The 27,388-nt window shown below is 53.0% G+C and overlaps 2 protein-coding genes across 2 annotated transcripts; both read right to left on the reverse strand.

The window, feature by feature from the left end:
- Positions 1 to 6,261: 6,261 nt before the first annotated feature.
- Positions 6,262 to 12,225, reverse strand: ENO2 (enolase 2). Its single transcript, XM_054386654.1, has 11 exons — positions 12,141 to 12,225; positions 11,158 to 11,253; positions 10,825 to 10,883; positions 9,768 to 9,837; positions 8,914 to 9,047; positions 8,103 to 8,325; positions 7,472 to 7,669; positions 7,159 to 7,360; positions 6,852 to 6,960; positions 6,665 to 6,723; positions 6,262 to 6,331 (listed from the first exon to the last, which is right to left on the reverse strand). Exons 1-11 carry the CDS (start codon positions 12,223 to 12,225, stop codon positions 6,262 to 6,264), a joined length of 1,305 nt encoding a protein of 434 aa, XP_054242629.1.
- Positions 12,226 to 15,911: 3,686 nt separating this feature from the next.
- Positions 15,912 to 22,366, reverse strand: LRRC23 (leucine rich repeat containing 23). Its single transcript, XM_054387088.1, has 6 exons — positions 22,083 to 22,366; positions 20,986 to 21,239; positions 20,759 to 20,889; positions 17,242 to 17,378; positions 16,273 to 16,495; positions 15,912 to 15,935 (listed from the first exon to the last, which is right to left on the reverse strand). The coding sequence occupies exons 1-6, from the start codon at positions 22,364 to 22,366 to the stop codon at positions 15,912 to 15,914; spliced, it is 1,053 nt and encodes a 350-aa protein (XP_054243063.1).
- Positions 22,367 to 27,388: the final 5,022 nt, after the last annotated feature.

Raw genomic sequence — 27,388 nt, forward strand, 5'->3', positions numbered from 1 at the left:
CGAAAATGACAAGCGAGGCGGGAGCGGCTGTGAGCGGGCGAGCGACTCACCGACGGCTCCGGAGGGGAGGTCGAATGAAGGGAGGAATGGAGGCGACGAGGAGCAGGGGGAAGGGATTTAAACGCTGCCAGCCCCCCTCCCCCCTCCTCCTTTTCCACGCTCCCTCGTTTTCTCTCGCGTCTCCGGAATAACCGGTCGGTAGCGGGGGCAGCGGCTCCGGAGAGGAAAGGGGAATGCAGCGAGGAGCGGGGCTCCCCCACACCGCGGCTCTATCGTCTCGTCTCCCGGCGCGCACCCCGCGTCCAGGCGCCGCCGCCTCTGCCCCACCGCCCTCCTACCGCTGCCCGCCTTAGCCACCTCCCATTGCCGAAGAGCCCAGAACAACCCCCCCCCTTCTCCACTCCTCCGCTCCAGCACCCCCAAGCCGCACCCCCAGCCGCACTCTCCACCGCCCCTCCTCGCCACCCTTTCCCCGCAGGGGCCCCGCTAAACACACCATACACCCCCCAACCCACCCGAGCAGCGGGGGTGGGAGGGAGGCCGAGAGGAGCGTAGGAAGAGGGAGGAGACCTGGCCCGGGGCGGGCAGCCGGCCCCGGCCGCGCCCCGTTGCCCCCTCCCCCGTCCCGGCGCCGGCACAAAGGGCCGCGGAGGGGGAGGAAGAGCCTGGAGGAACCTTTTTTGGCAGGACGGGCTCGGAGCGACTCAAGTCCCCGGGGCGGGGGAGGGGAGGACCACCGGTCGGGGCTGGGCTTCCCGCGGCTGCGGGAGGGGACTGCGCCGGAGGGGCGGAGAACGGGCCGGGCGGCGGCGCAGAGCCGGGGCCTGCGGCGAGGCCTCCTGGGGGGCGGAGGCCGCCTAGCCTGGCGTTCATCAGCATGCAGCGCGCCGCCGCCTCCCATCCCCCGCCCTGTTACCAAGCAACGGCACAAAGGGAGAGCCTCGGGGTAGGCCGCGCCGCCTCGTCCGCACCGCGCCGGGGCACCGGTCGGTCTCGGAGCCCCACACGGGGTGCCCGGATGGATGCCCACTCTTTCTTCCCCCACCCCGCGAAGCGCGGCGACGGCAGCGGCGGGAGCGGGGTGGCTGTCTCCGTCCCAAACCGCCAGCACAAAGGCGGCCGTGCAGGCCCGGGGAAAGGCGGTTCTCCTAGACGTTAAAAAATGGGCAACATCCTCACAAGAAGCACATCTGACTCACCTTGACGTTGAAGGGGGCAGCCCATTAGGTTTGTAACCTGGCAAGCTCGTGAAGGGTCTAATCCAACTGCAACCACCGCCCCTGGGTTCTTGGGGGGCATGGCCAGCTGGAGCTGGGGAGCGTGAGCTGGGGAGAAGCTACCAGTGCCCAAACAGCGCCCATACTGACTGCTGGAGGTGCAGAAACTAAGGCTGGTTGTACCAGCAAAATGCCGAGTACCACACAGCGATGTCTATCTGGCAGCTAAATAACAGATTTTGTATGCACACAAACAAGGGCTTGTGTTGCTCTCCGAGAGTCTCTAAGTGTAATCACAAAACATTTCATCAGCAAGACCTTTGAGGGAGCAGGCTGGATCATGGAATCGTTTTGGTTGTAAAAGTCCAGCCTTTGTTTAACTCGACCAAGTCTGGTGCTAAAGCACCTTCAGCACCACATTTCTGCATCTTAAACACCTCCAGAGATGAGAATTCAGCCACCTCCCTTCAAGACATGTTCCAGTGTTGGAAAACCTTTCCAGTCAAGAATTTTCTTCCGATACCCAATCTAAACCTTCCCTTGTGCAACTAGAGGCCATCACGAGGCATACCCAGGCCCACTCAGCATGGGTTTATGAAAGGCATGATGAACCCAATTTCTTTCTATGACAAAGTGACCTGCTTGGTGAATGAGGGATAGGCTGTGGGTGTCGTGTATCTGCACTTCAGTAAAGCCTTCAACACAGTTCCCCACAGCATCCTCTTGGACAAACTGGCTTCCTGTGGTCTGGACAGGCAAACTGGCTGGCTGGCTGGCCCCAAAGTGTGGTGGGGAAAAGAGTTAAATCCAGTTGGTGGCCAGTCACCAGTGGTGTTCCCCAAGGCTCGGTATTGGGGCCAGTTCTATTGAACATCTTTATTAAAGACCTCGATGAGGGGGTCGAGGCACCCTCAGTAAGTTTGCAGATGACACTAAGCTGGGAGGGAATGTTGATCTGGTGGGGGTGAGGAAGGCTCTACAGAGGAGCCTGTGTAGGCTGGATGGGTTGAGGCCAACTGTAGGACTTTCAACAGGGCCAACTGCTCGGTCTAGCACTTGGGTCACAAAACCCGCATGCAAAGCTACAAGCTTGGGGAAGAGTATCTGGAAAGTTGCTTGGTAGACTGGAACCTGGGGGTGTTGACTGACTGTTGACTGCATATGAACCATCAGTGTGCTCAGGCAGTTGAGAAGGGCACCAGCCTCCTTGGTATCAGCAATAGTATGACAAGCAGGACCAGGGAAGTGATTGTGCCCCTGTACTCAGCACTGGTGAGGTCACAACTTGAACACTGGGTTCATTTTTGGGGTCCTCACTACAAGAAAGACATTGGAGTGCTGGAGTGGGTCCAGAGAAGGGCAATGACACTGGTAAGGGATTTTGAACATAAGTCCTCTGAGGAGTGGCTGAGGGAGCTGGGATTGTTCAGCCTGGAGAAGTAGAGGCAGAGGAGAAACCTCATTGCCAACAACTCCCTGAAAGGAATTTGGTGGGAGGTGGGGACTGGCTATTTGTCCTAGATAACAAGTGATAGGATGAGAGGAAATGGGCTGAAGAGACAGCAGGGGATGTTTAGATTGGGTATTGGAAACAATTTCTTCTCCAAAAGGATCATCAGGCACTAGAACAGGCTGCCTGGGGAGGTGGTGGAGTTACTGTCCATGGAAGTGTTTAAAAGACACCTGGATGAGGTACTTAGGGGCATAGTCTAACAATTGTGTACAAGAAGAAATTAGGTTGTGATTGCAGTTGATGATCCAACCAGGCCATTCTATGATTTTCTTTCCTATCACATGTTACCAGGGAGAAGAGTCCAACCTCAGAACCTGCCCTGCTCGCCCATCACACTGCTTGCAGAAACTCAGCATCTAACACAAGGCCAAGGAGCCATGGGTTGCATGGATGGGACAGCAGCAGTGAGGTGCATGGCTGGGACAGCAGCAGGATCCCTGCATGGCATCACACACCCACACTGTGCTTCTCTTCCCCAAGCCCAGCGCTGCCTGCCGTGCACAGCTGCCTTTGCAGGAGATGTGGCTGCTGCAGCAGCTGCTGGGGGCAGCACAGCAGGGCCTCCGGGACAGGAAAACGGAGTGGTATTTCCAGGGCAGTGCCCGGACTACAGCTCCTAAAAGACAAGCACAGGATGGCTGCCACAGGCCCCTTTGTCTGTCCTTCAGCCCCAGTCCCTGGACTGGGCTGCAGGCCAGGCTGATTCCCCAGGTTGCAGGCCTCCAGCAGCCGGCCTCACCTGGCTGTAGCAGTGTCCTCCTCAGTTGCTGATCCTCGGCGTGGCCAGCAGCAGCAGCCTCCCAGGTGCAGCATCTCCAGGGATTTATCCACCTGTGGGCACGAGGCCTGGAGCTGGATGTGCTGCTGGCTTCTCAGTGCAGCTCTGAGTTTGGACTGAGACTGATGCCACAGCTGCACTGCTGCTGTGAGGCTGAGTGGAAGGCTTCACATAGAGCATGGGCAAGAGGTGGACTGCAGCTGGAACACAAGCTGTCATCACCACCAAGATTTGTTCTATACTCACTGGTGATCCCCTAGAAACCTGCCTCTGCCCTTACATTTCCCCCCTCCACCCCCCCAGTCTCTGTTCTGGGCACGTGTGCCATGTCTTTGTCTCACTCCTTTTCCTCATCTGTTTAGTAAAGAAGCAACAGTGAAGTGCCTGTGTTTTAACACCTTGTCTTTTGATTTTCAGGTCGGCATCAGGACACAGTCAAGGGGGCTTGGGGTTTGCTGAGCAAACTTAGTCTTTATCCTTGTCCTTGCTCATCATGAAACACAGAGAGAAAGAACTGAGGGTGTTGATTGACAGCCACCTGAAGATGAGCCAGTGTGTACCCAGGTGGCCAAGAATGCCACCAACATCCTGGCCTGGATCAGCAATGGTGTGACCAGCAGGGCCAGGGCAGTGATTGTCCCCCTGTATGCAGCACTGATGAGGCCTCACCTTGAGTACTGGGTTCATTCTTGGGGCCCTCACTCTAAGGACCTTGAGGTGCTGGAGCAGGTCCAGAGAAGGGCAAGGAAGCTGGTGAAGGGTCTGGAGAACAGGTCTGGTGAGGAGCAACTGAGGGAACTGGGGTTATTCAGCCTGGAGAAAAGGAGAGACCTCATTGCTTTCTACAAATTCCTGAAAGGTTGGAGCAAGGTGGGTGTGGGTCTCTTCATCCTAGTAACAAGTGGAAGGATGAGAGGAAATGGCCTCAAACTGCAGAAGGGGAAGTTTAGGTTGGACGTTAGAAGAAACTTCTTTCCTGAAAAGTTTGTCAAAGACTGGAACAAACTCCCTAGGAAAGTTGAAACCCTGTGCCTGAAGGTCTTTAAACAAGGCAGAGATGTGGTACTGAGGGACATGGTTCAGCACCAGACTTCACTGAGTTGGACAATGGTCGGACTCTGTGGTCTTAAAGGTCTTTTCCAACTGAAAATGATTCCATGACAGTGTGGATCAAGCCAGAGCCTGAAAACTTTCTGTAGTGAAGTGGTGCAGGAGGTTTGCAGGAACTGAGTGTACCCAAGAGAGGCTGCAGCCATGAACCATTGTTGTGCATTGTCCATCATAGCTTGGGTTGAATTACTGACGGTGGCACACCCTGGCCTCCCACACTCACTGGAGCCTATCCAGAATAAGGCTGCTGAGCAGACTCTGGGGGGTGCTGGCACTCAGCCTGACGGGACACTGACTGCAGCACGGGCTGCTGTCCCCAAATGCTGCTGCCTGTCCCTGGCAAACACGATGGAGCTGAGAGGGACATCCCACCTATCCCTTTGTTCACTTCAAGCCCCTTTTGGGTTAGAAGGATTAGCTTTTTCTCTTCTAAAAACTTGCAGTTCCAGTGCAGCATCTCTTGAGTCCAGTGGTCTGTGGTCCACCCTGAGGTCTTACATCAGTGGAGGGCATGAAAGAAAACCCCACACAGCAGATTTTTGTGTGTCTGGGTTTGGTGGAGAGGCTGGCAGCAATTCCAACCTGCCTTACCCTTGGCATTCCTCATTTGGGTGGCTGACTAAGCAACCCAGCTGTAGGACAAGGCCATGAAAGGAGGTGGGGGCACCTGGGCCTTTTCTTTCTCTTGCCAGTCCCCTCTGATTCTTGCAATTACCTTTCTGCTTGAGCTTCTCCTGCTTTGATGGCAAAATGTCCCCACTTCCCAAATGCTGGCATGTGGAGAGAAACATCAGGCCAAGGCAGGCAGCTCAGGTGTGAAATACATTTTAATCGAGTTCAGGGATCTGTAATTCATCTGTTGCTCAGCTGAGTATGGGCTGTCCAGAAGGTGAAGCAGACATTATAGGTGGAGGAGAAAGTGAAGCAGTGCAAGAGGGAAGGGAACAGAGAGAAAAAGATCACAAGAAGCAAATGAAGAGCATGGGTTTGTGTACGGATGTGTTTCAATACATCGCCCCACAGACCTATGTGCTGACCTGGGGACTGACAACACACACACAGCCCCCTCCCCAGCGAGGGGCAGCGGTGGGCTTGGATGCTAAACTGCTGGCAAGCACGGCCCAACACAGCACAGCACTGGGAGTGCAGGAGGGGACAGTCGGGTCCCACCAGGGCTCAGTGCAAACACATGTCTAGGGGCAGAGGGATGCCACAGGCCAGTACACAGACACCTACACACATGCACGAGGAGGGTGAGCCACTGGCCACGCTCAGCTGGCCATGGCTGTAGGGCCAAACAGCCTCCAATGCACACCCACCAGGGAAGCACCCTGGGCAGCAGGCTCCCTGCAGCTGATGGTCAGACAGTGGCTCAGGCACGGCCTGCACAGGAACCAAAGAGACAGCAAAGCCTAGATCCAGAAATGCTCAGGACCCCAAAGCAAGGGTGTGGGCCTCGCTTTCATCCCTCGCCTGGGTACACCTAGCTGGGGACACTTGTACTTAAGGGGGTCTGAGGTATGAGGGGGACTGAGTGATGGAGGAGGGACGAAGAGCAGAAAAGGGAGCAGTGGAAGGAAGGGAGCTTCAGAGTCTGTGAGGTGGAAAAGAGCAGCAGGGTGGCTGTGCTTTGGGAACAACGTTCAAAGAACACTTGGGTTGCGAAAGTTGTGTCCGGCAAAGCGTGCTTCATCTCCAAGCTCTTCCTCAATCCTGCAGGACAGAGAGAGAGAGACAGCACACTCAGGCCCTTCCTGCGAGGGAGCACTGAAGGCACCAGGGCACCAGAAAGGCAGTGTATCAGCAGGAAACTGGCATGGGCAGGAGGAACTCCTACCAGCTGCTGTGCCTGTGGGGCTCCACCATAATGTAAAGAAGGAAAGGAGACTGCTCCAGAGATCTCCCCAAGATCTTGCTGTCATCTTTGTGCACTGTCTTAATAACATTTCCCCTGCAAGCACCACCTACTCTTGGGCTTTCAGATTCTCCCACCCCAATGAGTCACTCCCTCCTCTGTTCTATGCTGCCATCCCTCGAGTCCCTTACCTCATGAGCTGGTTGTATTTAGCCAGGCGTTCAGACCTGCAGGGAGCACCCGTCTTGATCTGTGAAGCATTCCCAAAACAGACACTGTGAGACACTGCCCTGACTTGCACCACGGAAGGGCAGAGGACTCTGCCCTCACACTCCTTCGCTTCCCTACAGGCCTACGCATGGCCTGGGGCTCACCTACCTGCCCAGTGCACAGTCCTACAACCAGGTCAGCAATGAAGGTGTCTTCAGTCTCCCCAGACCGGTGGCTTACCATCACACCCCAGCCATTCTCCTGGGCCAACTTGCATCTGCAAGGAGAGAGAAACTCAGTAACTCCCAGTCCTACAACCAACACCTGCACAGGCTGAGATCCAGACACCCTCCCCTCCCACCCTCAGTGTCCTACACTCGGGTGGAGACAAAAGTCTCTTTGTGCAGTGGATAGTGTGACACCCTGCTGTAGATCATCACCAAGCCTTTCACAGGACAATGAGGGCTGGACTTACGCTTGAATGGCCTCTGTGACAGACCCAATCTGGTTGACTTTGAGCAGGAGGCAGTTGCAGGCCTTCTCTTCAACAGCTCGCTCGATGCGCTTGGGATTTGTTACTGTCAGGTCATCTCCCACTATCTGGATCCCCACATTGGCTGTGAACTTGGACCAGGCTTCCCAGTCATCTTGGTCAAAGGGATCCTCAATGGAGACCACTGAAAGGACAACAGAAGAGACACAAGTCGAAGCCACCTCCCTTCCCACCCTAAACCCATGGAGGGGATGCCTGTTAGAAGCGCCCCGCAGCGGTAGGCACAGCAGCTCACCTGGGTAATCACGTACAAAGCTCTGGTAGAGGTCCCCCAGCTCATCTGCAGAAATGTAGCGGCTTGGGTCGTCTGGGGACTTGAAGTCCAGGTCGTATTTGCCATCACGGTAGAACTCGGAGGCTGCCACATCCATGCCGATGACGATCTTGTCTGTGTAGCCTGCCTTGTCGATGGCTTCCTTGAGGAGCTCCAGAGCTAGGAGGAGGAGAGTTGCTGTCAGGAGAGACAGCTCAGGCAGTGTTCTGCCTTTTGGTGAGAATCTGCCCGGGGAGGGTCCTGAGAGCACCTGAGAGCCTGACAGTGCAGTAGGAGAGGTAGGAGAGAGCCCAGAACACTGGAACTGTGCAGGGCACCTCCACAGGGATGAGGAGAAATTGAGATACAACCTCACAGCCCAGAGGCACATCATGGGGAGGTCTTGGAAAGGTGTGCACACACATGAAGGATTTGCACAGAGAGGCTGTGATATATTAAGGCCACCCCAAGAACAAGGAGCATAGAAACCACTTCCTAACACAGGAGATCAGTGACACTGAGGCATCATCTTTTGAACCAGTCTTTGGGGAACACTGTGAGCTGGGTATAGGAAGTGTGTAGGAGTGTGGGCCCTCCTCTGCAGGGTTCTCACCTTCACTGTTTTCCAGTATGTTGGGGGCAAAGCCCCCCTCATCCCCCACATTGGTAGCATCTTTGCCATACTTCTCCTTGATGACACTCTTGAGGTTGTGGTAGACTTCAGCCCCAATGCGCATGGCGTCGCGGAAGCTTTCAGCCCCCACGGGCAGGATCATGAACTCCTGCATGGCCAGTTTGTTGCCTGCGTGGGAACCTCCATTGATCACATTGAAAGCCTGAAAGAGCCCAGAAGAGAATCCGAGCTGAAGGAACCGGTCCTGGCACCACCCTAGGGGAGGTACATCCCATGGGGTAATGGTAACACATCAGCTACGATGCATCAAACCAAGGGCACATAAACCCAGGGTCTCCTTTCCAACAGCAGCTCAAAGCAATGGTTGGAGAGGATTTTCCCACCCATTTTCCTCTCTAAGATCCTCCTAGCTATGAGTTTATCAGCAATGCTCCATCAGTCTCTCTTCCAGGACCTTCTTCCTTGATGCAGAAAAATTTAGCATCCACAACCCCCATTGTGAATGAGTTTCACAGGGCAGCTGCCCTTGGTGTGAAGAGCCATAGGCCCTTGCTTTGGAATTGTGCCCTCCAGGCTTCACACGATGAGCTCTGATCCTCAGTCAACCCCCACCACATCCTTAGGCCCCTCTTTTCCATACTGAAAACTGGCACATCTCAGGCCTTGGTTTGCTTCCTTGATGAGTGCAGTGCCCTCAGCTGATGTGTCAGTCCTGTGTTCCTTCCTTCTCTACCTCCCAACACATCCTTTGAAGTTCCTGAGGGGGATGTCAAGGACAGAAGGGTCTTACTGGCACGGGAAGAATGAGGTCGGAGTTGCCGGCCAGGTCAGCGATGTGCCGGTACAGAGGGATCTCCTTCTCTGCAGCTCCTGCCTTGCACACAGCCAGTGACACTCCCAGGATGGCATTGGCACCAAACTTGGCTGTAGAGAAGACCAAGGAGGAGTTAAGGCTTCATGGTAGTTTTAGGCTGTACCTTTAAAAATTTCCACAGATCTTGAACAGAAAGCTGTAAAGTGTAAATAAATCACCATTGGGTGTAAAAAGGAAAATAATGACAAGTTCTAAACAATCCATTGGACAGATAACAAACATAACCTAGTAATGAAAACAACCTCTCTCTTTTGGCTTCTTCCCTCTGGGAGATACTAACCTTGTGCTGTGCTGGCTTCTGCTTGACCTTGGCTGCATTGTTTTGGCTAAGTCTAATGTCTCTCTGCTCTTTCTCTTGTCCCTTTGTGTCCAAGGGGGTAGGGGGGGAGCAGGGAGGGAGAAGCTATTAGCAGCTCCCCTGGTTTTTGGTCAGGGGGGTTCTTGTGCTGTTTATTAATTATAAATACCTGTAAATATTGTAAATACTATATATTTTGTACATATTCATTGCATTTCATTTTAGATTGAAGTTTGGCTTGTAATTACAGCTTCATTTGCTTCCACCTGGGCTGGTCTGGTAAATTTAATGTGGGGGGAATTTTCAACCCACCACAGGCTTCTCAAGCAGCAAGCTCCTGCCCACAGATGCCCTTGCCAGCATAGTCTTGAGCTCACCACAGCTCTAAGTGTCCCCTGCCCTAGTCCTAGAGCCTTCTGTGGCTCTTCTGTCTCTCTTTATGCCCCAGGCCAAGGAAAGAGGAATTAATTACATTTGTTCTCTGTGCCATCCATCTCCAGCATCAGGTTATCTATCTTCTCTTGATCCACAACAGAGAGGCCCTGCAAGAGAGAAACAGCTACTGAAGAGGGGAGGCTGAGAAGAGCTGTTGGCTCTGGTCTGTGAGAAAGGAGGCATTAACAGAGAAGCTGGGGCTACAGGGACCTCTTTAGCTTATGGAGGAACACAGACACACAAAGCTCTGGCAGCTCGTGTCTCGGTGCATCGTCAAGGTAGTGATGCTGCTGCAGCCCAGTGCAGATGTGCCCACACTGGAGAAGTGAGTAGCTGCAGCCCAGACAAAACAATGCATTTCTGGGGACACAGGACTGTCCTGAGGATTTACTCAGCAGCTTCTGGGGAGCTTTGTGGTGCTGTGGCCACACAGAAGCTAGGCAGAAGAACAGGACAAGGAAGCAAACGTAGACTGAATGGAGCTATGCCCAGGAGCAAGGTGGAGAGCAGGACTGGGCCAAACACAGGCAGCCCTCTGCCAGGCCAGTTATTTTTCAGAGCTGGAGAGAGCTGGGCCCCAGGCTGCACAGGGTTAACGTGTGGATTTCAGCTCAGCTTTTCTCCCAGCAGGCTCCAGGTCTTCAGGTGTAAACAAGTTGCAGAGGTAACATCACTGCCCTGCAAGGCTGTGCTGGAAGGGCTGCCAGACCTTTCGTGGCATGGTCATTGCTCATCACACCATGAATGGTGGGTGGGACACACAAGCGTGAGGCCACAGACATGTGGATGAGGTTCAGTGCTTGAGGAGGAGAGCATCTGAAAGAGGGAGAGAGCTCTATGGGGAGCTTCAGGAGCACTAGTGAGGTGGTGCAGAAGCTGCAGAGGACTGGGTAGTGCTAAATCCTTTCCGCTCAGAGAAAAGATCGCTGTGGACACATCCAGGCATGGGGGGCAGGAGGGATGTGCCCAGATTCCCAGGGAGCATCACTGTGTCTGTTAACCAAGTGGGATGAGGAAAGGCAGAAATGGAGATTTGAGAGCAGAGACAGACCAGAGAAAGTGTTGGACAAGGGAGATCAAAGAGAAATCCTTACAGAGCCCACGAGAGCCGGGGCGACAGTGCTGTTGATGTGATCCACGGCCTGAAGGACCCCTAGAGAAGGGAAGAGACAAAGAAAAAGAGAGAGAGAGAGAGAGTGAGGCAAAGAGAGGAGTGGAGAGAGGGAAGGAGAGGACCAATAGAGACTAAGAGAGTGAGACAGTGAGGGAAGATCAGGGCCTGATCTTTCAATCTGTGCTAGGCCTGTGCCCCTGCGGTTCTCCTGAGGGCAGTGGGACACATCCACATCACAGCAGAGAATGAGTGGTGCCCTCTGGCACAGCCTCATGCACAGGCAGCCCTGGTGTGCAGAGCAGGCATTTCCCACCTTTTCCCAGGAACCGTGACTTGTCGTTGTCTCGCAGCTCCAGTGCCTCATAGATGCCAGTGGACGCGCCGCTGGGCACCGCCGCACGGAACATACCTGGGGAGCAACAGAGCACAGCTGGGGGACACACAGAGAGGGGAGAGGAGGGGAGGAGAAGGCCTCCTGCTACTGCTTCTGTCCCACTTCTGAGAGAACTCCTGTGCCAACCACTCGTGCGAATGGATGGTCCCACTGGCTGTCCACTTGTGGCTGGAACAGCTCCTGGAGGGGAGCACCAGGGCTGCAGAAATAAAAGCACCCAGGGCTTTCAGACTGGGAAGTCTGGATTTCAGGTACCCAGAGGTGCACAGCATTCCCATGAACAGCAGGTGGAAGTCTGGCTCCTCAGCCTTCCTCCTGGTTCGGAGGCAGCCTGACGCCCCACAGCCACCAGTGGCTTCCTTCCCCTCAGACTGGGATTAGATTTCTGCTCCAGGGCAGAAGAAGACTGGCAGGGTGTCTGCTCTGGCCCCTCATCACTTCTCACCCCTCAGTCCACCTAGTTTTGGGCCCAGGGCAGATGCAGCTCTGCCTACACAGAGATCCTGGGGAAAAACATTTCCCTGCCTCTTCAGCATGGCTGTGGATGTGCTTCCAAACTTGTGCTGTGTCCTAGGAGCACATCTGCAGGAGGACACTGAGGGGATAGGGCAACAAACTAAGTGTATTTATGTCAAGGAAATTTTCCATCCTTGTTCCTAGCAGGCACACAGCTCAAGTCAGGTACAGGACAGCCAGCTGCCTACTTGTGATCTACCTATCACGTGTGCAGATTTGCTAAGTACACTCAGAAGCAGAGCCAAGCTTTGGTCTCTGCCTCTTTCTCTGGCTCTCTGTCTGCCAGGGGTTTGCTGGAGAAGCCCCTCTGTGCTCTTGGCACAGCATGCCACCAGTTCTGCCAGGGTAGATGAGATTTCTCTTCCATCTTGTCCTCATCTGCATACCTTTGTGTGTGTACAAGTCCACCTCAACAGTAGGGTTCCCACGAGAGTCCAGGATCTCACGGGCGTGGATCCTTTCAACAGCCATAGTGAGTCTGTGAAGAGGACAGGACAGGACAGATTCAGTTCTGAGAAGCCCCAGGGTGTAGTGCTCATCTGTCTGATGTCTACACCAACACTGGCAGAGAGAAGGGAGCTCAAGGAAGAGCAGCCTTAGGAGATGCAGCTAAAACTACTGCTATTAAACCCGGATTGTGCGAATCAACCCCCATTTTGTCCAGGAACTGGTTACCTGTTTGAGTTTATCCTGTCCCTCTGCTGCAGGTGGGTAACAAACTGGGATCCCTCTCTCTGTACCACAGCTGAGCACTGCCCCTTCTCATGCCTCCTGATACGAGACTGGGTGGCAGACACAGGGAGGGTACCCAGAGCATCCCTGGGCAGCAGAATGTGAGGGATCAGCTGGCACAGCCAGGAGATGTCTCTCTCCCCAGCGTCAAGGACAGGGGAACCAATTACCAGCATCTCCCTTCCCCTTGCTGGGGGAAAGGACGGTCCCTGTCAGAACTGACAGCAAACATCTGCAACATCTGCTGTGTCCGTACTCAGCAGGCAAGGAGCTGGATGAGTGGTGGCTGCCTGGGGCAGAGCCAAGCAGGGCCTGGGGTTGGTGGACCCTGAGCCGCTCTCCAGTCTGGCTCCCCCACACCCCCAGCCCACAGCTAAGCACCCAGCTCAGCTTTCCCTTCCCTGCAGTGAGCCTTTGGGTCAGGCTGTGCTGTGGTGAGGGCAGCATGGAGAAGGCAAGCAGCCCGAGGAGCCATCTTGCTGAAAGCTGACGTCCCTCAGACATGGCAGAAAGGGCTCTGAACAGAGGGGGGGAAAGGGGGCCTGGCCATGGCTGAACAGAGGAACTGGGCCCAGCTCCCCACCCTTTGCTTCTCTCCTGAGACAGGGAAGCAGATGAAACCAGGAAGCACCTCTGCTATCCAACAGAGAAAAGAAAGTGGTGAAGACACCTGGCATTTTGGGGCACCTTATTAAACCTGAAGTGGAAAACAGGCTGATGGGTGAGGATGGCTGTTTGAAAGAGCTTCTCTTGCTGGTTTGCTCCCTAGGAGGGGTCCAAAACAACTCATTCCCCACTCCCCATCCCATCTTATTCCTTTAGCCAGGGGGCCATGCAATGCCAGAGAGTTGCATCCCCACTTCTGTGACTCTGATTATGTGCAGAGAGGGAGCAGCAGCAAGGTGCATGGCACGCCCACCCTGCCCAGGATTTCCTCCTCCTGCTCCCACAGATGATTCACTCAACTCTGAGCAGGGCTGGACCCAGGCAAGGCTCAGTGCAGAGGCCAGGCCTGAGGCGAGCATGGGGAAATGGACATTTTGGCCCAGGTACAACCATGCCATGGTGCCTGTGAGTGGCTGGCAGAGGTGTGGCCAGCGCAGAGGTTCAGCACATGCGGGGGGGTGCTGCAGATGGTGTGGCACAGCACTGCAGGCAGCTAAGCAGCAGGCTGGGGGAAGCTGGATTGGCTCTCGACTCCGTCGCCTCAGGTGGACGGGAAGCACGCAGGGTGTGAAGGGTCCATGCCGTGCAGAGTTCCAGCAAGAGCCTTAGTCAGTGACACCAGGGCACCCTGGAGCCTGCGCAGGGCCCTCCAGTGTGTCCACCTGGGCTGGGATCCCCCATCAGCCACTCTGGCAGCGCTCCTCAGGCCATCTGGCACACGCTGCGGGAACTTCCTCCAGAGCTGTGCCCACGCAGCTGGGAGCTTCCTTTGCAACACTGCCCTGGCCATGCCCCAACAGCCTCCATGGGGGAGAGAAGACCAGGACCCCATGAAAGTGACCTTTGACAGCAGGACACATGCCAGATTCATTGCCTGTGTGGTCATGTTGCCCACATACGCCTGCCCCTGCTCAGGCCAGCTCCGAGGAAACCAAATTACCAGCCCAAATTCAGCCTTGCTCTCCCCACCCCATCGCTTACTTGATTTCTACTCCCTTCCAGTCCATTGGACCCTTTTCTCCACTTGTGTTGCTGCCCCATGTTCCCCTTGCCTCTGCCCTCCTTTGAACAGTGCAAAGAACCACCCTGAAATCCCTGGCATCAGCTGCACTGTCCTGAAAGGAGGTCAGAGGCGGATAAGCTGGGATAAGGGATTGGGATGGAGCCATAGCCGGGAGCCCATACACCATGGTGAAGAGAAGAAGAGGAGCCAGGCTGGAGGTTGGGCAGCCTCCCTTGAGCAGCAGCTGAGCAGGGCACCCCGGGACACTGTCACCACTGCAGTGCCTTCCTGTGGGCACTACTTTGTGGCACTGTGTTGTTGCCAGGGCATCTTCTCTCTGGAGTAGGTGCTGCGGCCATTGCCCCTCCCTGCCAGGCAGGCCGGCACAGCAAAGATCTTTCCCTAGAGCCACCAGCACCAGTCCTGTGCGTTGCTGCCATGCCCCCCGGGTGGCACTGCTCCCAGGAAGCCTGCACTGCTGCAGTGTCGTGGTTGATGCAGCTACTGGTTGCCTGACTGTCACCTCCTCTCCCTGCTGCCCTTCTTCCCTCCCGCTGTGTGCTGTGGGGGAGGGAAGAAGGTCGCCCTCCCTGGGATCCGGCTGAGCGCCTGTGTTTGTGTCAACACCTCGAGGGACTGCGGGGAGGTTGGTCTGTGCCAATGCTGGGTCCTTTCCCCAGCAGCCCAAACTGAGCTTTACCTCCTCCCCACTGGCACCTCCCTCCCCCAGGTAGGGCTCCCTCCCGTAACACCTCCCGGCAATGCCCTTGGCAGCACCATTTATCCTTGCTGGCTGCCCCCGCGCCTGAAATTCCCTGGGTTCAGCTGAAATGATGCTCACCGGGGAGAGGGAGGGAGGGAGTACCTGAAATTAAAATGTGAAAGAAAAGTGAGAAAGGTGGGAATGAGGAGAAAGCGGTGGGAGGAGCAGGGGGAGGAAGTGAGGGGAGTTGCGTTGTTGATGCCGCTCACTGTGGTCCTTTCTCCGCAAGAGACCCCAAAGTGCGTGTGTGTGTGGGGAGGGTTTGAGGGCACAGGGTGGGAAACAGAAACACGCATGCTGCGAAGGGAGGTGCTGGCCATAGGGGACACTTACCTTCCTAGGGCGGGGGTGAACGAGAGATTGAGAAAGTGCTGGTAAAGAGGAGAGAAGACGAAGCAGAGGAGGGATGCAGGACCTCAAGGGGAGATGATATGTCCTCTAAGCCAACGGCAGCGGCAGCAGCAGGATGGAGACGCCCCTGATAGGGCCGGGACAGCAGCATGTGACCCAGAGCTGCGATGAGTCAGGATTCAGCAACGCTTTGCAAACAGCACGTAGAGGATGGAGAGAGAAAGAGAGAGAGACAGACGAGGCACAGGCACAGCAAGCGAGGGTGAGAGAGCCAAGCAATAGCCGTGGGTGTGCAGGATAAACAATTCCAGTCGCTCCAGGCTCGTTAATAAATTTAATTCAAATAACAAAATGCTGTCGGATTTTGGGGAGCCATAAATCAAAGCACAGCACCTGTAACTCTCCTCCCCTTTTCCCTCTTGGATCAAATGAGGATAGAGCACACCAGTACTGTGACAGCAGGACTGCAGTACCTCAGGTGAGCGGCCAGGACTGGGGTGGGTAGCCCTGCTCTTTTCTCCAGGAGTGAAATGAGGTGAAGGTAGCTCTGGTACCTACAGCTCTCACTTTCTCAGCTGCACAAGTGAGGGAAGGCATCTTCAAATCCTGACCAGCTCTGGGAGCAGCTGCTAAATACAGAAGTCACTGGAGGGACCCTTCCATCTCCTGAAGAAGGAAAGAGGGAGAAGTTAAATGACTCTATGTCTGACTTCGTTTCCCCTTTCACTGCTCACTTCTGCTGGTGGGCTGATGAATGGCAGTAAGGCTGGAACTAGATGGGTCCCTTCCAACCCAAACCATCCTATGAATCCATAAGGTTGTGATGCTGGCCACCACAATCAGGTTGCAAAGGCCAGCCCCTCTGAGGTTCCTCTGCCCTCAGGACTGCCCTCCTTCAGCCTTCTCCTTGTGTAAGCTAGAGGAGGAGAGGCTTCATCAGCAGGTTTGATACTCGCTTTCCCCCTTCACTTCTGTCTGCTACCCCCAGCTCAGCTGTTCTCACCTTTTCTTTCTCCTGCCTTTCCTGACGGATCCTGTTTGCCTCTTCTTGCTCCTCTTGCTCAAATACCTCCTTGTCGAGGCGCTGCAGATATGGCAGCACGGCCAGAACCTCCAGCCGGTAACGGGGCTCTGTAGAGCACGGATTGTCCATCAGCACCAGTGCCTGCAGCATGGGCAGGACCTGCAGTTTTGCCACCTCCTGAAGGCTACTGATCCTGTTATTCCTAACAAGAAGAAGCACAGAGAGTGGGGGAGACATATGCAAGGGAGCGAGAGCTCTTTGGAACAGTAAGTTGACAAGACAGACAAAGCAAAACTTAGCAGCATGACAGACTGCAGACCTTAAACCACAGACCTCTGTGATCTAAGATCCAGGTTGCTCAAGGCCTCATCCAACCTGGCCTTGAACACCTCCAGGGAGGGGGCATCCAAAACTTCCCTGGGCAACCTGTTCCAGTGTCTCACCACCCTCACTGGAAAGAATTTCTTCCTAACCTCCAGTCTCAATCTGCCCTGCTCAAGCTTCAATCCATTCCCTCTCATCCTGTCACTCCAAGCCCTTGTAAAAAGTCCCTCCCCAGCTCTCCTGTAGCCCCCTTCAGGCACTGGAAGGCTGTTCTGAGGTCTCCCTGGAGCCTTCTATTCTCCAGGCTGAACAGCCCCAACTCTCTCAGCCTGTCCCCATAGGGGAGGTTCTCCAGCCCTCTGATCATCTTGGTGGTCTTCTCTGGACCTGCTCCAGAAGCTACATGTCCCTCTTATGCTGGGGGCATCAGAATAGGACACAGCTGAATTTAATAGGACTTACACTCCTGGACACTAAGTGATGAACACCAGCTAAGGACAGTAAAGATCAACTCATTCCCATCAGGTCTTCAACTTCCAAAAGACCAGAAAATCCTAAAGATGTCAGTGGGAGTACAGCCTGATGAAGGATCTCTGGTCTCAATACAGAGCAGGGAGGACCCACCGTAGATTGAGGTACTGCAGGCACTTCATGCTGCTGCAGAATCCATCCAGGCTCTCCAGACTGTTGTCACGCAGGTGCAGAGTTGCAAGCTGCTCTAGTCCCTCAAGGCCTTCAAGGCTCTTAATGGCATTCTGGGCCTGAGCACCAGGGAGGCAGGAAGAAAGAAGGAAAGAGGGGACACACAAGAGAGGGAGCAACAGTTATTTCTAGATTCTAGAGCTCTGTCAGACTTCCTGCCACTCATAACATGGCCTTCTCTGAAGCTAGATCAGGTTGCTCAGGGTCTTCACCAAACTCATACTAAGCATTCAGATTCAAGGACCAAGAGTTTGAAGAACAAGTGTTCCCTGTAGGATCCCATGGGGACCGAGACGAACCCACCCCTGGTGAATACTCCACTGCCAGCACAGCACCTCCTTCCATGGTAGCAACAACTCAGAGTCCCCAAGGCCTCAGAGAGCAGCAGTGTGTGGAGGGAAGCATGGACCTGAGCCTGAAACAAGAGTGTTTAAAGGATAAATAACCAGCCCCTCTCAGTCACATAGTCCATGCATTCCAAGGACCTTCCAATGTCAGCTACTTCTCTTGTGGGGGGCATCTAGAACCAAGAAGCCTCTTCTATTCCTCTAGTAGAAGCAGCAGGCTGTGTGTTCCTGAGAGAGGTTGCAGGGGAGTGGGGGGTTGCTGGCTGGCTTAATTTTGAGCTTTTGCAGGTGTAATTGTTGTTATCCATCCACAGGTGCATCTTTGTGCAACAATCTGACAATTGCACAGCAGGAGGAATGTGTCCTATCAGCTCAAAAGTCCCCAGTGATGAATTCATTCCCTCCACTGCATCGAGAACTGGGAGCTCTGAATTTCAATTTCGTAAGAGGATTCAGGCTGGAGACCACTAGGGGTCTCCTGGCCATGCCCGGGCTCACCGCAGGGAGAGCAATCTCCAGTCAGGCCACTCCCGGTCTTAGGCAGCCAAGCGTGGAACTTGGAGCTGCAGCCCCTAAGGCCAGCTGCAGCCCCTAAAGACAGACACCTGAGCGGGAAACGGGGAGAGAGGAGGCACTGCTCCCTGCTCCCTGCTCCCTGTTGGTACCCGGGCAGTGGCCAATGCCTGAAGCTAATCAAAGGGGCACAGACTGGACTGGTGGGATAGGAGGGCACTTTTGTAGGGAAAGAGGACTGTAATGGAAACAAGGAAAAGCCTGCACCAGCTGGGCCAAGGAAAGAGGGTAACACGAGGACAAAAAGAGGGAAGTCAAAGATTTAGCAAAGGCCATGTGAAGCGATTAGTCAGGAAGGATTAGGACACCGCACCTCAGAGGACAGTGGGAGCTGGTGTGAGGGACAGGGTGAGGGGGAGCTCACTGATCACTGCTTTGTAAAATGAACAGTGACCTCCCATCACTCACTTTCTCCATGACTTCAGTGTGAATGGTTTTTAGTGACTCTGTCCCTGAAAGCACTAACAGGACAATGCAGGATGGATTCTTTTCAGGGTCATTTCCCCCTTCCCCACACATACACCTCAAATCAAATAACCTCCCACATGACACCCTTTATTAAACGACATCATCACCTTACCTTAGTTGCCAGTTCTTCACACAGATGTGATACCACCATTGCTGAGGGAAACCTGCTATGTTCTGCTCTCCATGCTTCCCTCTCCCCTTCCTGCACGCCTGGCCTTGCCCTGGCTCACCTTTGTCATCACTGCTGCACAACAGCCAGGAACTAAGCCAGCCCTGGTGACAGCAGGGACCCACAAACCCACACCCATGGCACACAGCTAGCTGCAGTCTTCCTGCTAGTAGGTGCAACTTTGTTAATGCTCACTTTCATCTGCAAGTCTGTCATGCATTAACCAAATTTTCTTTGGTTTCTTTAAACTGAACCCTTTGTCTTGAACTCTGTCCTCAAGGTGTCAGCTGCATCTGCCCACAGCTCAAGTCACACCAAAATCTTTGTACTGAAAGCAAAGTACTGCTGGGGGAGATTCCCCTCCAAAATGAGCAGATGAACATGGGTGACAAATTCAGGCCCCAAAGATTCCTGAGAAATTAGTCAATTGTTCTAGTTTTAGTAATGAATGATGACAGCCACAAAGATGATCAGAGGGATGGAGAACCTCCCCTATGGAGACAAGCTGGGAGAGTTGGGGCTGTTCAGCCTGGAGAAGAGAAGGCTCCAGGGAGACCTCAGAGCAGCCTTCCAGTACCTGAAGGGGCCAACAAGAAAGCTGGAAAGGGACTTTTGACAAGGACTTGTAGTGATAGGATGAGAAGGAATGGATTGAAGCTTGAGAATGGCAGATTGAGACTGGACATGAGGAAGAAATTCTTTACAGTGAGGATGGAACAGCTTCCCCAGGGAGGCTGTGGAGGTGTTCAAGGGCAGGTTGGATGAGGCTTTGAGCAACCTGGTCTAATGGAAGGTGTCCCTGCCCACGGCAGGGGAGTTGGAACTGGATGACGCTCAGGGTCCCTTCCAACCTAAGCCATTCTGTGATTCTGTGATGTCTTGCAATATTTGCCCATTTCATAAGTGCAGCTCTGAAACCCCTCAGTTGTGGCAGGAACCTTCTTGACATGCAGGTGCCTGTTTGCTTCCCTCCAAATCATTCAAGTGAGGGGGTTTACCTCCAAGTTCTGTATTGTATATATCTAGTGTATCTAGACTAAAGCCACTTCATCTCTTCTTCCAGCATCTCTCATCCAAAAATCTGTTTTCCACCAGAAAATTGCAAGCAATCTCAGCAAGTAACCTCCTCTGTTTTCTGTCAGGGAGTCTTGGTAAAAAGAAGCCCTACAGCTTTTCAAAGCCTTTTTCATCTTTAATTGTTTTTCAGGAGGTAGTGACTCAGGACACCACTCCAGTCTCTGCAAGCTGCAGCTCTGTGTGATGCATGGGACTGAGCCAGACGCACTTTCTGTGTCTCTGGGAGTAAATGTTCCCTGAAGCAATTGGTTGTGGTACTAGGAAATTGCTTCTCCTATCTTACTTTCACTGAGGTGTTTAATCAGTTCCCCTGTTTTTGGCAGCTGAAGCTGTGAATCATGTAATTGTGCTGTTTTTAAACCTGTGTTTGATTAGGCCCATCAGAGAAGAGAAAGAAACATCATCTTCTCCTATCACACAGAGCAAACCTGGTGCTCTCCCCACTGACCTCCTGGGCATGTACCAAACGCATGCAAGAATATTGCTCCTGCAGGAGGCCAAGAGAAAAGAACCTGATCAGCTGAGCATTGCCAGCTCCTTCTCTGCAGAGGAATTGCTGGACAATGGGTACTTCTTTCACATTGTCTGGGCAGACAGCATAGAAGAAGCTACCCCAAAGAAGTGGATTTGTTGTGGAGGAGTTTGCTGAAATCTCTTTCTCTTCATCTGTAAAGATGGAACTGAACTGGCTAGCAGAAATACTGTGCTGCTTGAAGGGGACAGCCTCCTCCCTCCTCACACTGCCTGGGGGTGCCAGGCTCTGCAGCAGCTCTGTCCCACACTCCAAGCTAGCTAGACCCTTTACCAAATAGAGGTTCTTCAGCTTGGGAAGATTGAGCCCTGCTGTGCTCTCTAGGACGTTTCCTCGCAGCTCCAGGGTTTGCAGGTTGAACAACTGGCCATGACTCAAGCCCAGTGCGGACTGGATTCTATTTCCTGAGTGACAGAGGAGGAAGAGACAATGAGAGAGTTAATCCCATCCAAAGAAAGTGTCCTATGTGCTCAAGGATGAAGAAAAGTGGTCTGTATCACCTTTCAGGCTGAGGTTGAGTAGGCGGGGGTGAGTGATGCCCTCCACATCCTTGATGCGGTTCTGACCAAAGCTGATGAACTGGAGGTAGGGCAGCTCCTTCAGACAGGGACTGGTGAGCAGATTCCCATCCACCTTCAGCCAAAGCAGATTGGTTAGGCTGCTCAGTGGAGACAAATCCTGCAGCTTGTTCTCTGACAAATCCACATACCGCAGGTGTATGAAGCATTCGAGGAGGCTGATGTCTGTCAAGTCCCTGTGGGAGGAAGGATGCTAACAAAACATCTTGCTTACTTCCCTCTGATACCAGCTTGCAGTCTGCTCCTCACCACTACTGGAAGGAGAGCATTCTCCTCTCCTACTTCCCTGTTGTTCTAGGAAGCGTTGCTGGAGAGCAGGAGGAAATAAGCAGGTTATAGGGAGAACCTGAATAGTCTGTAACCAAGGCTGAATGTTAAAGTGGGAGCTGCTTTCCTGACACAGGCAATACTTATTCCCATGGAACCCTGCCTGTCAGGAGAGGGCAGAACCAGAGTAGAAGAGAGTGTAAATCTAAGGAGTGGGTCTATTAGACACTAGTGGCAACAGCAAGGGCTGTGAGGAAGGACCTTGCTAGTGGGAAAAAGCTGCTGAAAGACACAGTCTGAGTGAGGCCTGCTCGTTAGCTTTAGGGTTATGCAGGGGTACTGATGGGGCTGAGGCTCCAAACTGCTTCCAGGCCATTGTGGCACTGTACTTAAAAGCATATGCCTGAAATGTTAGCACTTCAGAGGAGTGATATTTAATGGATATTTCTCCAAGTGACTGTGGGGAGGTCCCCTGAGGACACCACAGCCCAGAGGGATGGACAGGCTCCTGCCAATTTAGGGGAACACTGATGTTCCCACCAGTGCATCTGGATATGGCGGAGGCAGTCCCCTGCTCAGGGCTGAGGATGACAAAGCAGTGTTGAGGCACAGAATGGAAGCCAGACAGTTGGAGAAAACAGCCTGGAAGTGTTCACCACAGCCGGTCACCAGTGGTCTTAAGGCACAGCTGCTCCCTGGCTGCTCCCTGGGAAGGAGCTACCCTTCTCCCGGGGCAGGTTTTGAACACTCACTTCTCTCTGGCTTCAAATTTCACAAAGGCGTGAGCCAGGCCGTTGCTGGTCTTACAGAGGAGGGAGAGGCCTTCCTTCAGGACCTCCTCTGTCAGGGGAAACGCGGCCAGCACCTGGGAGAGAAAAAGAGAAGCGCACACAATGCCAGTGCTGGCCTCACCACGGCCAGAGCGTACTGGGACCCGCTTCCTCACCGGGGCTTCCTCCTCCTGTTCCCTCAGCGCCTCCTCCTCTCCCTTCTCCTGAAGGTTGTTCTCGTCCCGCTCCAGCTCCTCGTCCTCCATCCTCACAGGCCCCGCTTCCCACCGCAGTGAGGGAGCTCCGGCAGTGCGGGCGGCAGACTGCCCAGGCGCGGCGAGCGGCGGCACCCGGCTGCTCTGGGACCCGGGCGAGGCGGCTCCGGCACCGCTGCCACGGCAACCGCGCTGGCTTCCCGCAGGGCTCTGCCGCGGCTTCACGGGCCCTAGCCTCCGGGCGTGTCCTCTCGCCAGCGCCCTCCTTGCCTCCCCTAATCCATCCCCTCCTGCTGCTTCAGACAGGGCAAATGTGAAACCCAAAGCCTCCTCAGCTCTGAGGAAATCCCTCCCCAAAAATCCTTCTGTTACTCATAGATAGGGTTGGGTGATTGGTTGGACCTGATGATCGTGGAGGTCTCTTCCAACCCGGTTGATTCTGTGAATCGTAGCATTTTTTCAGTGGGGAAAGACCCGTAAGATCATTGAGGTCACCCATCAACCCAAAGTTGCTGTGCCTGCTGAACCATCTCCTCAAGTCCTATGGCTACATGGTTTTTAAACACCTCCAGGGAGGGTGACTCCACCACCTCCCTGGGCAGCCTGTTCCAATCGCTGACCACTCTCTCGGTAATGAAATTTTTCCTAATATCCAACCTAAAGATCCCCTGGTGCAACTTGAGGCCGTTTCCTCTCATCCTATCACCAGTTACTAGGGAGAAGAGACCAAACCCCAGCTCACCACAACCTCCTTTCAGATCTCCTCTCATCCTCCTCCAGGCTGAACAAGCCCAGTCCCCTCAGCTGCTCCTCACCAGACCTGTTCTCCAGACCCTTCACAGCTTTGTTGCCCTTCTCTGGGCACAAGCTCTGATCTGGTTAGTGCATCCTGCAGCTGCCACTCAATTTCCTGCAGCCATGCAGGCACTGCTGGATTGCCTTTCGTTGGCCATCAAGCTCCCTGTGCTTTCTTTTTACATTGTCCTCCTAGAAATACTCCTCTCCTAGCTGACCGCTTGTTTTTTGCTGCTTCAGCTGCAATAGCTTGTCATCTTTGGTATGAAATTCCAGGTGGAAAGCTCAGAGCACGTCTTGCCTTCATCTGTAATTATTAGGAGTGTATCCAGAGAACTGAAGGAATGTTTCCGTGGGAAGGGACCACTAGAGGTCATCCTGTCCATCCCCCATCTCAGAACAGGGCTGGCTTTGACGTTCGGCTGGGCTGCACAGGGTGGTGGCCACTCAAATAGTGAATATCTCTGAGAAAAGACATTCCCTCTGGTAAATGTTTAATTAACATTTTGAGCAGAATCAGGCATGGGGCTGGCATGAAACCTCCCAAGACATGACCTCCTAGATGCCAGGAAGTGACTTGTGGGAATACAGTATCCAGACCTGCTGCAGGTGACACTGCTTGAGCTCTCTCCTCCAGGCTGGAGAGCTGGGGAAGGCTGAGGCTGACAGTGCCCAGCAGATGCCATTGGTGCCTGTCCAGTTTTAGCACCCCTGGGCAGGTGGATGGCTGTGACCCCAACAACTGCCAAGCAGTGCTGGATGTTTACCAGCCAGGAACACTGCATTTTGGGGTTAGAGTCCAAGGCCCTTCCTTTCCAGTGCACTTTGCTTCTTTGCAGCCTCTGGACAACGTCAGCGTTAGATAAGCCAGTCCAAACTCGAGCTGGACACACAAATGTCAGCCACGAGTCTCTCACACTACCTGTGCCAGCCATCACCCTTCCTGCAAAGCACACCTGCATGCTCAGGGCTGCACCAAAGAACTTAGAAGAAACAAGAGAAATTCCCTAGGGAAACACAAATCTTTGAAAGAGAGGAATTTAACATAGGTTATCAAAAAGATCCTAAACCTAACTTTATCCTGAATACTGATCATTAAGGAGGTTATATGGTAAAAGCTCATCTGCACATTCCCAAAGGAGCCCAGGGAGAAGATGGCAGGAAGATGGCGACCCTGCCAGGCTGCTCCCAGGCCATCCCAGGAGCCATCAACCCACCAAAGGCCCATCTGGAGGAGCACCATGTCACTTGGGAACTGAAATGATGAACTCAGACGAAAGGACATTCTTTCTGGGCCCTCCCAAGGAAGCCTTAACCTTTAGGGCTGTGAGTGGGGACACGTCACTGTGTTCATAGCTGTGGGACATACAATGGGACCTAGGGGAAGGGCTTCCTTATGGGATGCACTGAAGGCAGGAAAAGAAGAGATCAAAATGATTTGTGGAGGATCAAGTGTGGGAGACCAGAGGCATATGGGATTAAAAAGGTACTGTCATGCGTAAATGATTTGTGATGGCCTGGCCATACCCCGTGCTTGCTCAGCGCAGCCTGTTCCATCTTCTCATTGAACTCTTTTGCACTTTGCCATGGGCAAGGGACTCTCATTACCCCGTGCATGGCCTGTGTGTGGATGGTGGTGTCTGGGTACTGTGGCTGGACTAGGACTCTAACCATGGGCATGTGGGCAAGTGTGTGAGCAGCAGTGAGAACACAGCGGGCAGGCAAGGAGATCTGGAGGGCCAGGAGGGGGCTGCCAGGGGAACTGGGAGGACTCTGGAGGGGCCAGAGAACCATGGAGGAGCTGCTTATCAGGGGACCAGGGGGACTGGAGGTGCTGGGATGGAAGTGCAGCTGTTAGGCAGACTGCCTGAGCCTAGCTGCTGGAGGGAGCTGCACTGTACATATGCAAGTAGATATGTGAATACATACTTACACACACGGTCACCAGTACACATGTGAATACATACTTACACACACACGGTCACCAGTACACGTGTGAATACATACTTACACACACACGGTCACCAGTACACATGTGAATACATACTTACACACACAGTCACCAGTACACGTGTGAATACATACACACACGGTCACCAGTACACATGTGAATACATACTTACACACACACGGTCACCAGTACACGTGTGAATACATACTTACACACACACGGTCACCAGTACACATGTGAATACATACTTACACACACACGGTCACCAGTACACATGTGAATACATACTTACACACACACGGTCACCAGTACACGTGTGAATACATACACACACGGTCACCAGTACACATGTGAATACATACTTACACACACGGTCACCAGTACACGTGTGAATACATACTTACACACACATGGTCACCAGTACACGTGTGAATACATACTTACACACACACGGTCACCAGTACACATGTGAATACATACTTACACACACACGGTCACCAGGACACGTGTGAATACATACTTACACACACACGGTCACCAGTACACGTGTGAATACATACTTACACACACACGGTCACCAGGACACGTGTGAATACATACACACATGGTCACCAGTACACGTGTGAATACATACTTACACACACACGGTCACCAGTACACATGTGAATACATACTTACACACACACGGTCACCAGTACACGTGTGAATACATACTTACACACACGGTCACCAGTACACGTGTGAATACATACTTACACACACACGGTCACCAGTACACGTGTGAATACATACTTACACACACACGGTCACCAGGACACGTGTGAATACATACTTACACACACACGGTCACCAGTACACGTGTGAATACATACTTACACACACACGGTCACCAGTACACGTGTGAATACATACACACACGGTCACCAGTACACATGTGAATACATACTTACACACACACGGTCACCAGTACACGTGTGAATACATACTTACACACACGGTCACCAGTACACGTGTGAATACATACTTTCACACACATGGTCACCAGTACACGTGTGAATACATACTTACACACACACGGTCACCAGTACACGTGTGAATACATACTTACACACACACGGTCACCAGGACACGTGTGAATACATACACACACGGTCACCAGTACACGTGTGAATACATACTTACACACACACGGTCACCAGTACACGTGTGAATACATACACACACGGTCACCAGTACACGTGTGAATACATACTTACACACACACGGTCACCAGTACACATGTGAATACATACTTACACACACACGGTCACCAGTACACGTGTGAATACATACTTACACACACACGGTCACCAGTACACATGTGAATACATACTTACACACACACGGTCACCAGTACACATGTGAATACATACTTACACACACATGGTCACCAGTACACGTGTGAATACATACACACACGGTCACCAGTACACATGTGAATACATACTTACACACACACGGTCACCAGTACACGTGTGAATACATACTTACACACACACGGTCACCAGTACACGTGTGAATACATACACACACGGTCACCAGTACACATGTGAATACATACTTACACACACACGGTCACCAGGTCACATGTGAATACATACTTACACACACAGTCACCAGTACACATGTGAATACATACTTACACACACATGGTCACCAGGACACATGTGAATACATACTTACACACACAGTCACCAGGACACATGTGAATACATACGTACACACACACGGTCACCAGGTCACATGTGAATACATACTTACACACACAGTCACCAGTACACATGTGAATACATACTTACACACACACGGTCACCAGTACACGTGTGAATACATACTTACACACACATGGTCACCAGGACACATGTGAATACATACTTACACACACACGGTCACCAGTACACATGTGAATACATACTTACACACACAGTCACCAGTACACATGTGAATACATACTTACACACACACGGTCACCAGTACACGTGTGAATACATACTTACACACACATGGTCACCAGTACACGTGTGAATACATACTTACACACACATGGTCACCAGGACACATGTGAATACATACTTACACACACATGGTCACCAGGACACGTGTGAATACATACTTACACACACAGTCACCAGTACACGTGTGAATACATACTTACACACACAGTCACCAGTACACGTGTGAATACATACTTACACACACATGGTCACCAGGACACATGTGAATACATACTTACACACACATGGTCACCAGTACACGTGTGAATACATACTTACACACACATGGTCACC

Source organism: Indicator indicator, chromosome 14, assembly GCF_027791375.1.
Source record: "Indicator indicator isolate 239-I01 chromosome 14, UM_Iind_1.1, whole genome shotgun sequence".
In the NCBI taxonomy this organism is placed as follows: Eukaryota; Metazoa; Chordata; class Aves; order Piciformes; family Indicatoridae; genus Indicator; species Indicator indicator.

Bases quoted from the DNA above. Each gene is read 5' to 3' on its own strand.
- ENO2 (XM_054386654.1), bottom strand. From the start codon at position 12,225: ATGGCTGTTGAAAGGATCCACGCCCGTGAGATCCTGGACTCTCGTGGG. The intron at 11,254-12,140 runs GTATGCAGATGA...GTTGCTCCCCAG, and splicing joins GGACTTGTACACACACAAAG to GTATGTTCCGTGCGGCGGTG. The intron at 6,961-7,158 runs GTAAGTCCAGCC...CTCTCCTTGCAG, and splicing joins GTCACAGAGGCCATTCAAGC to ATGCAAGTTGGCCCAGGAGA.
- LRRC23 (XM_054387088.1), bottom strand. From the start codon at position 22,366: ATGGAGGACGAGGAGCTGGAGCGGGACGAGAACAACCTTCAGGAGAAG. The intron at 21,240-22,082 runs GTGAGTGTTCAA...TTCCTCCCACAG, and splicing joins AAATTTGAAGCCAGAGAGAA to GGACTTGACAGACATCAGCC. The intron at 20,890-20,985 runs GTGATACAGACC...TCTGTCACTCAG, and splicing joins ACTCAACCTCAGCCTGAAAG to GAAATAGAATCCAGTCCGCA.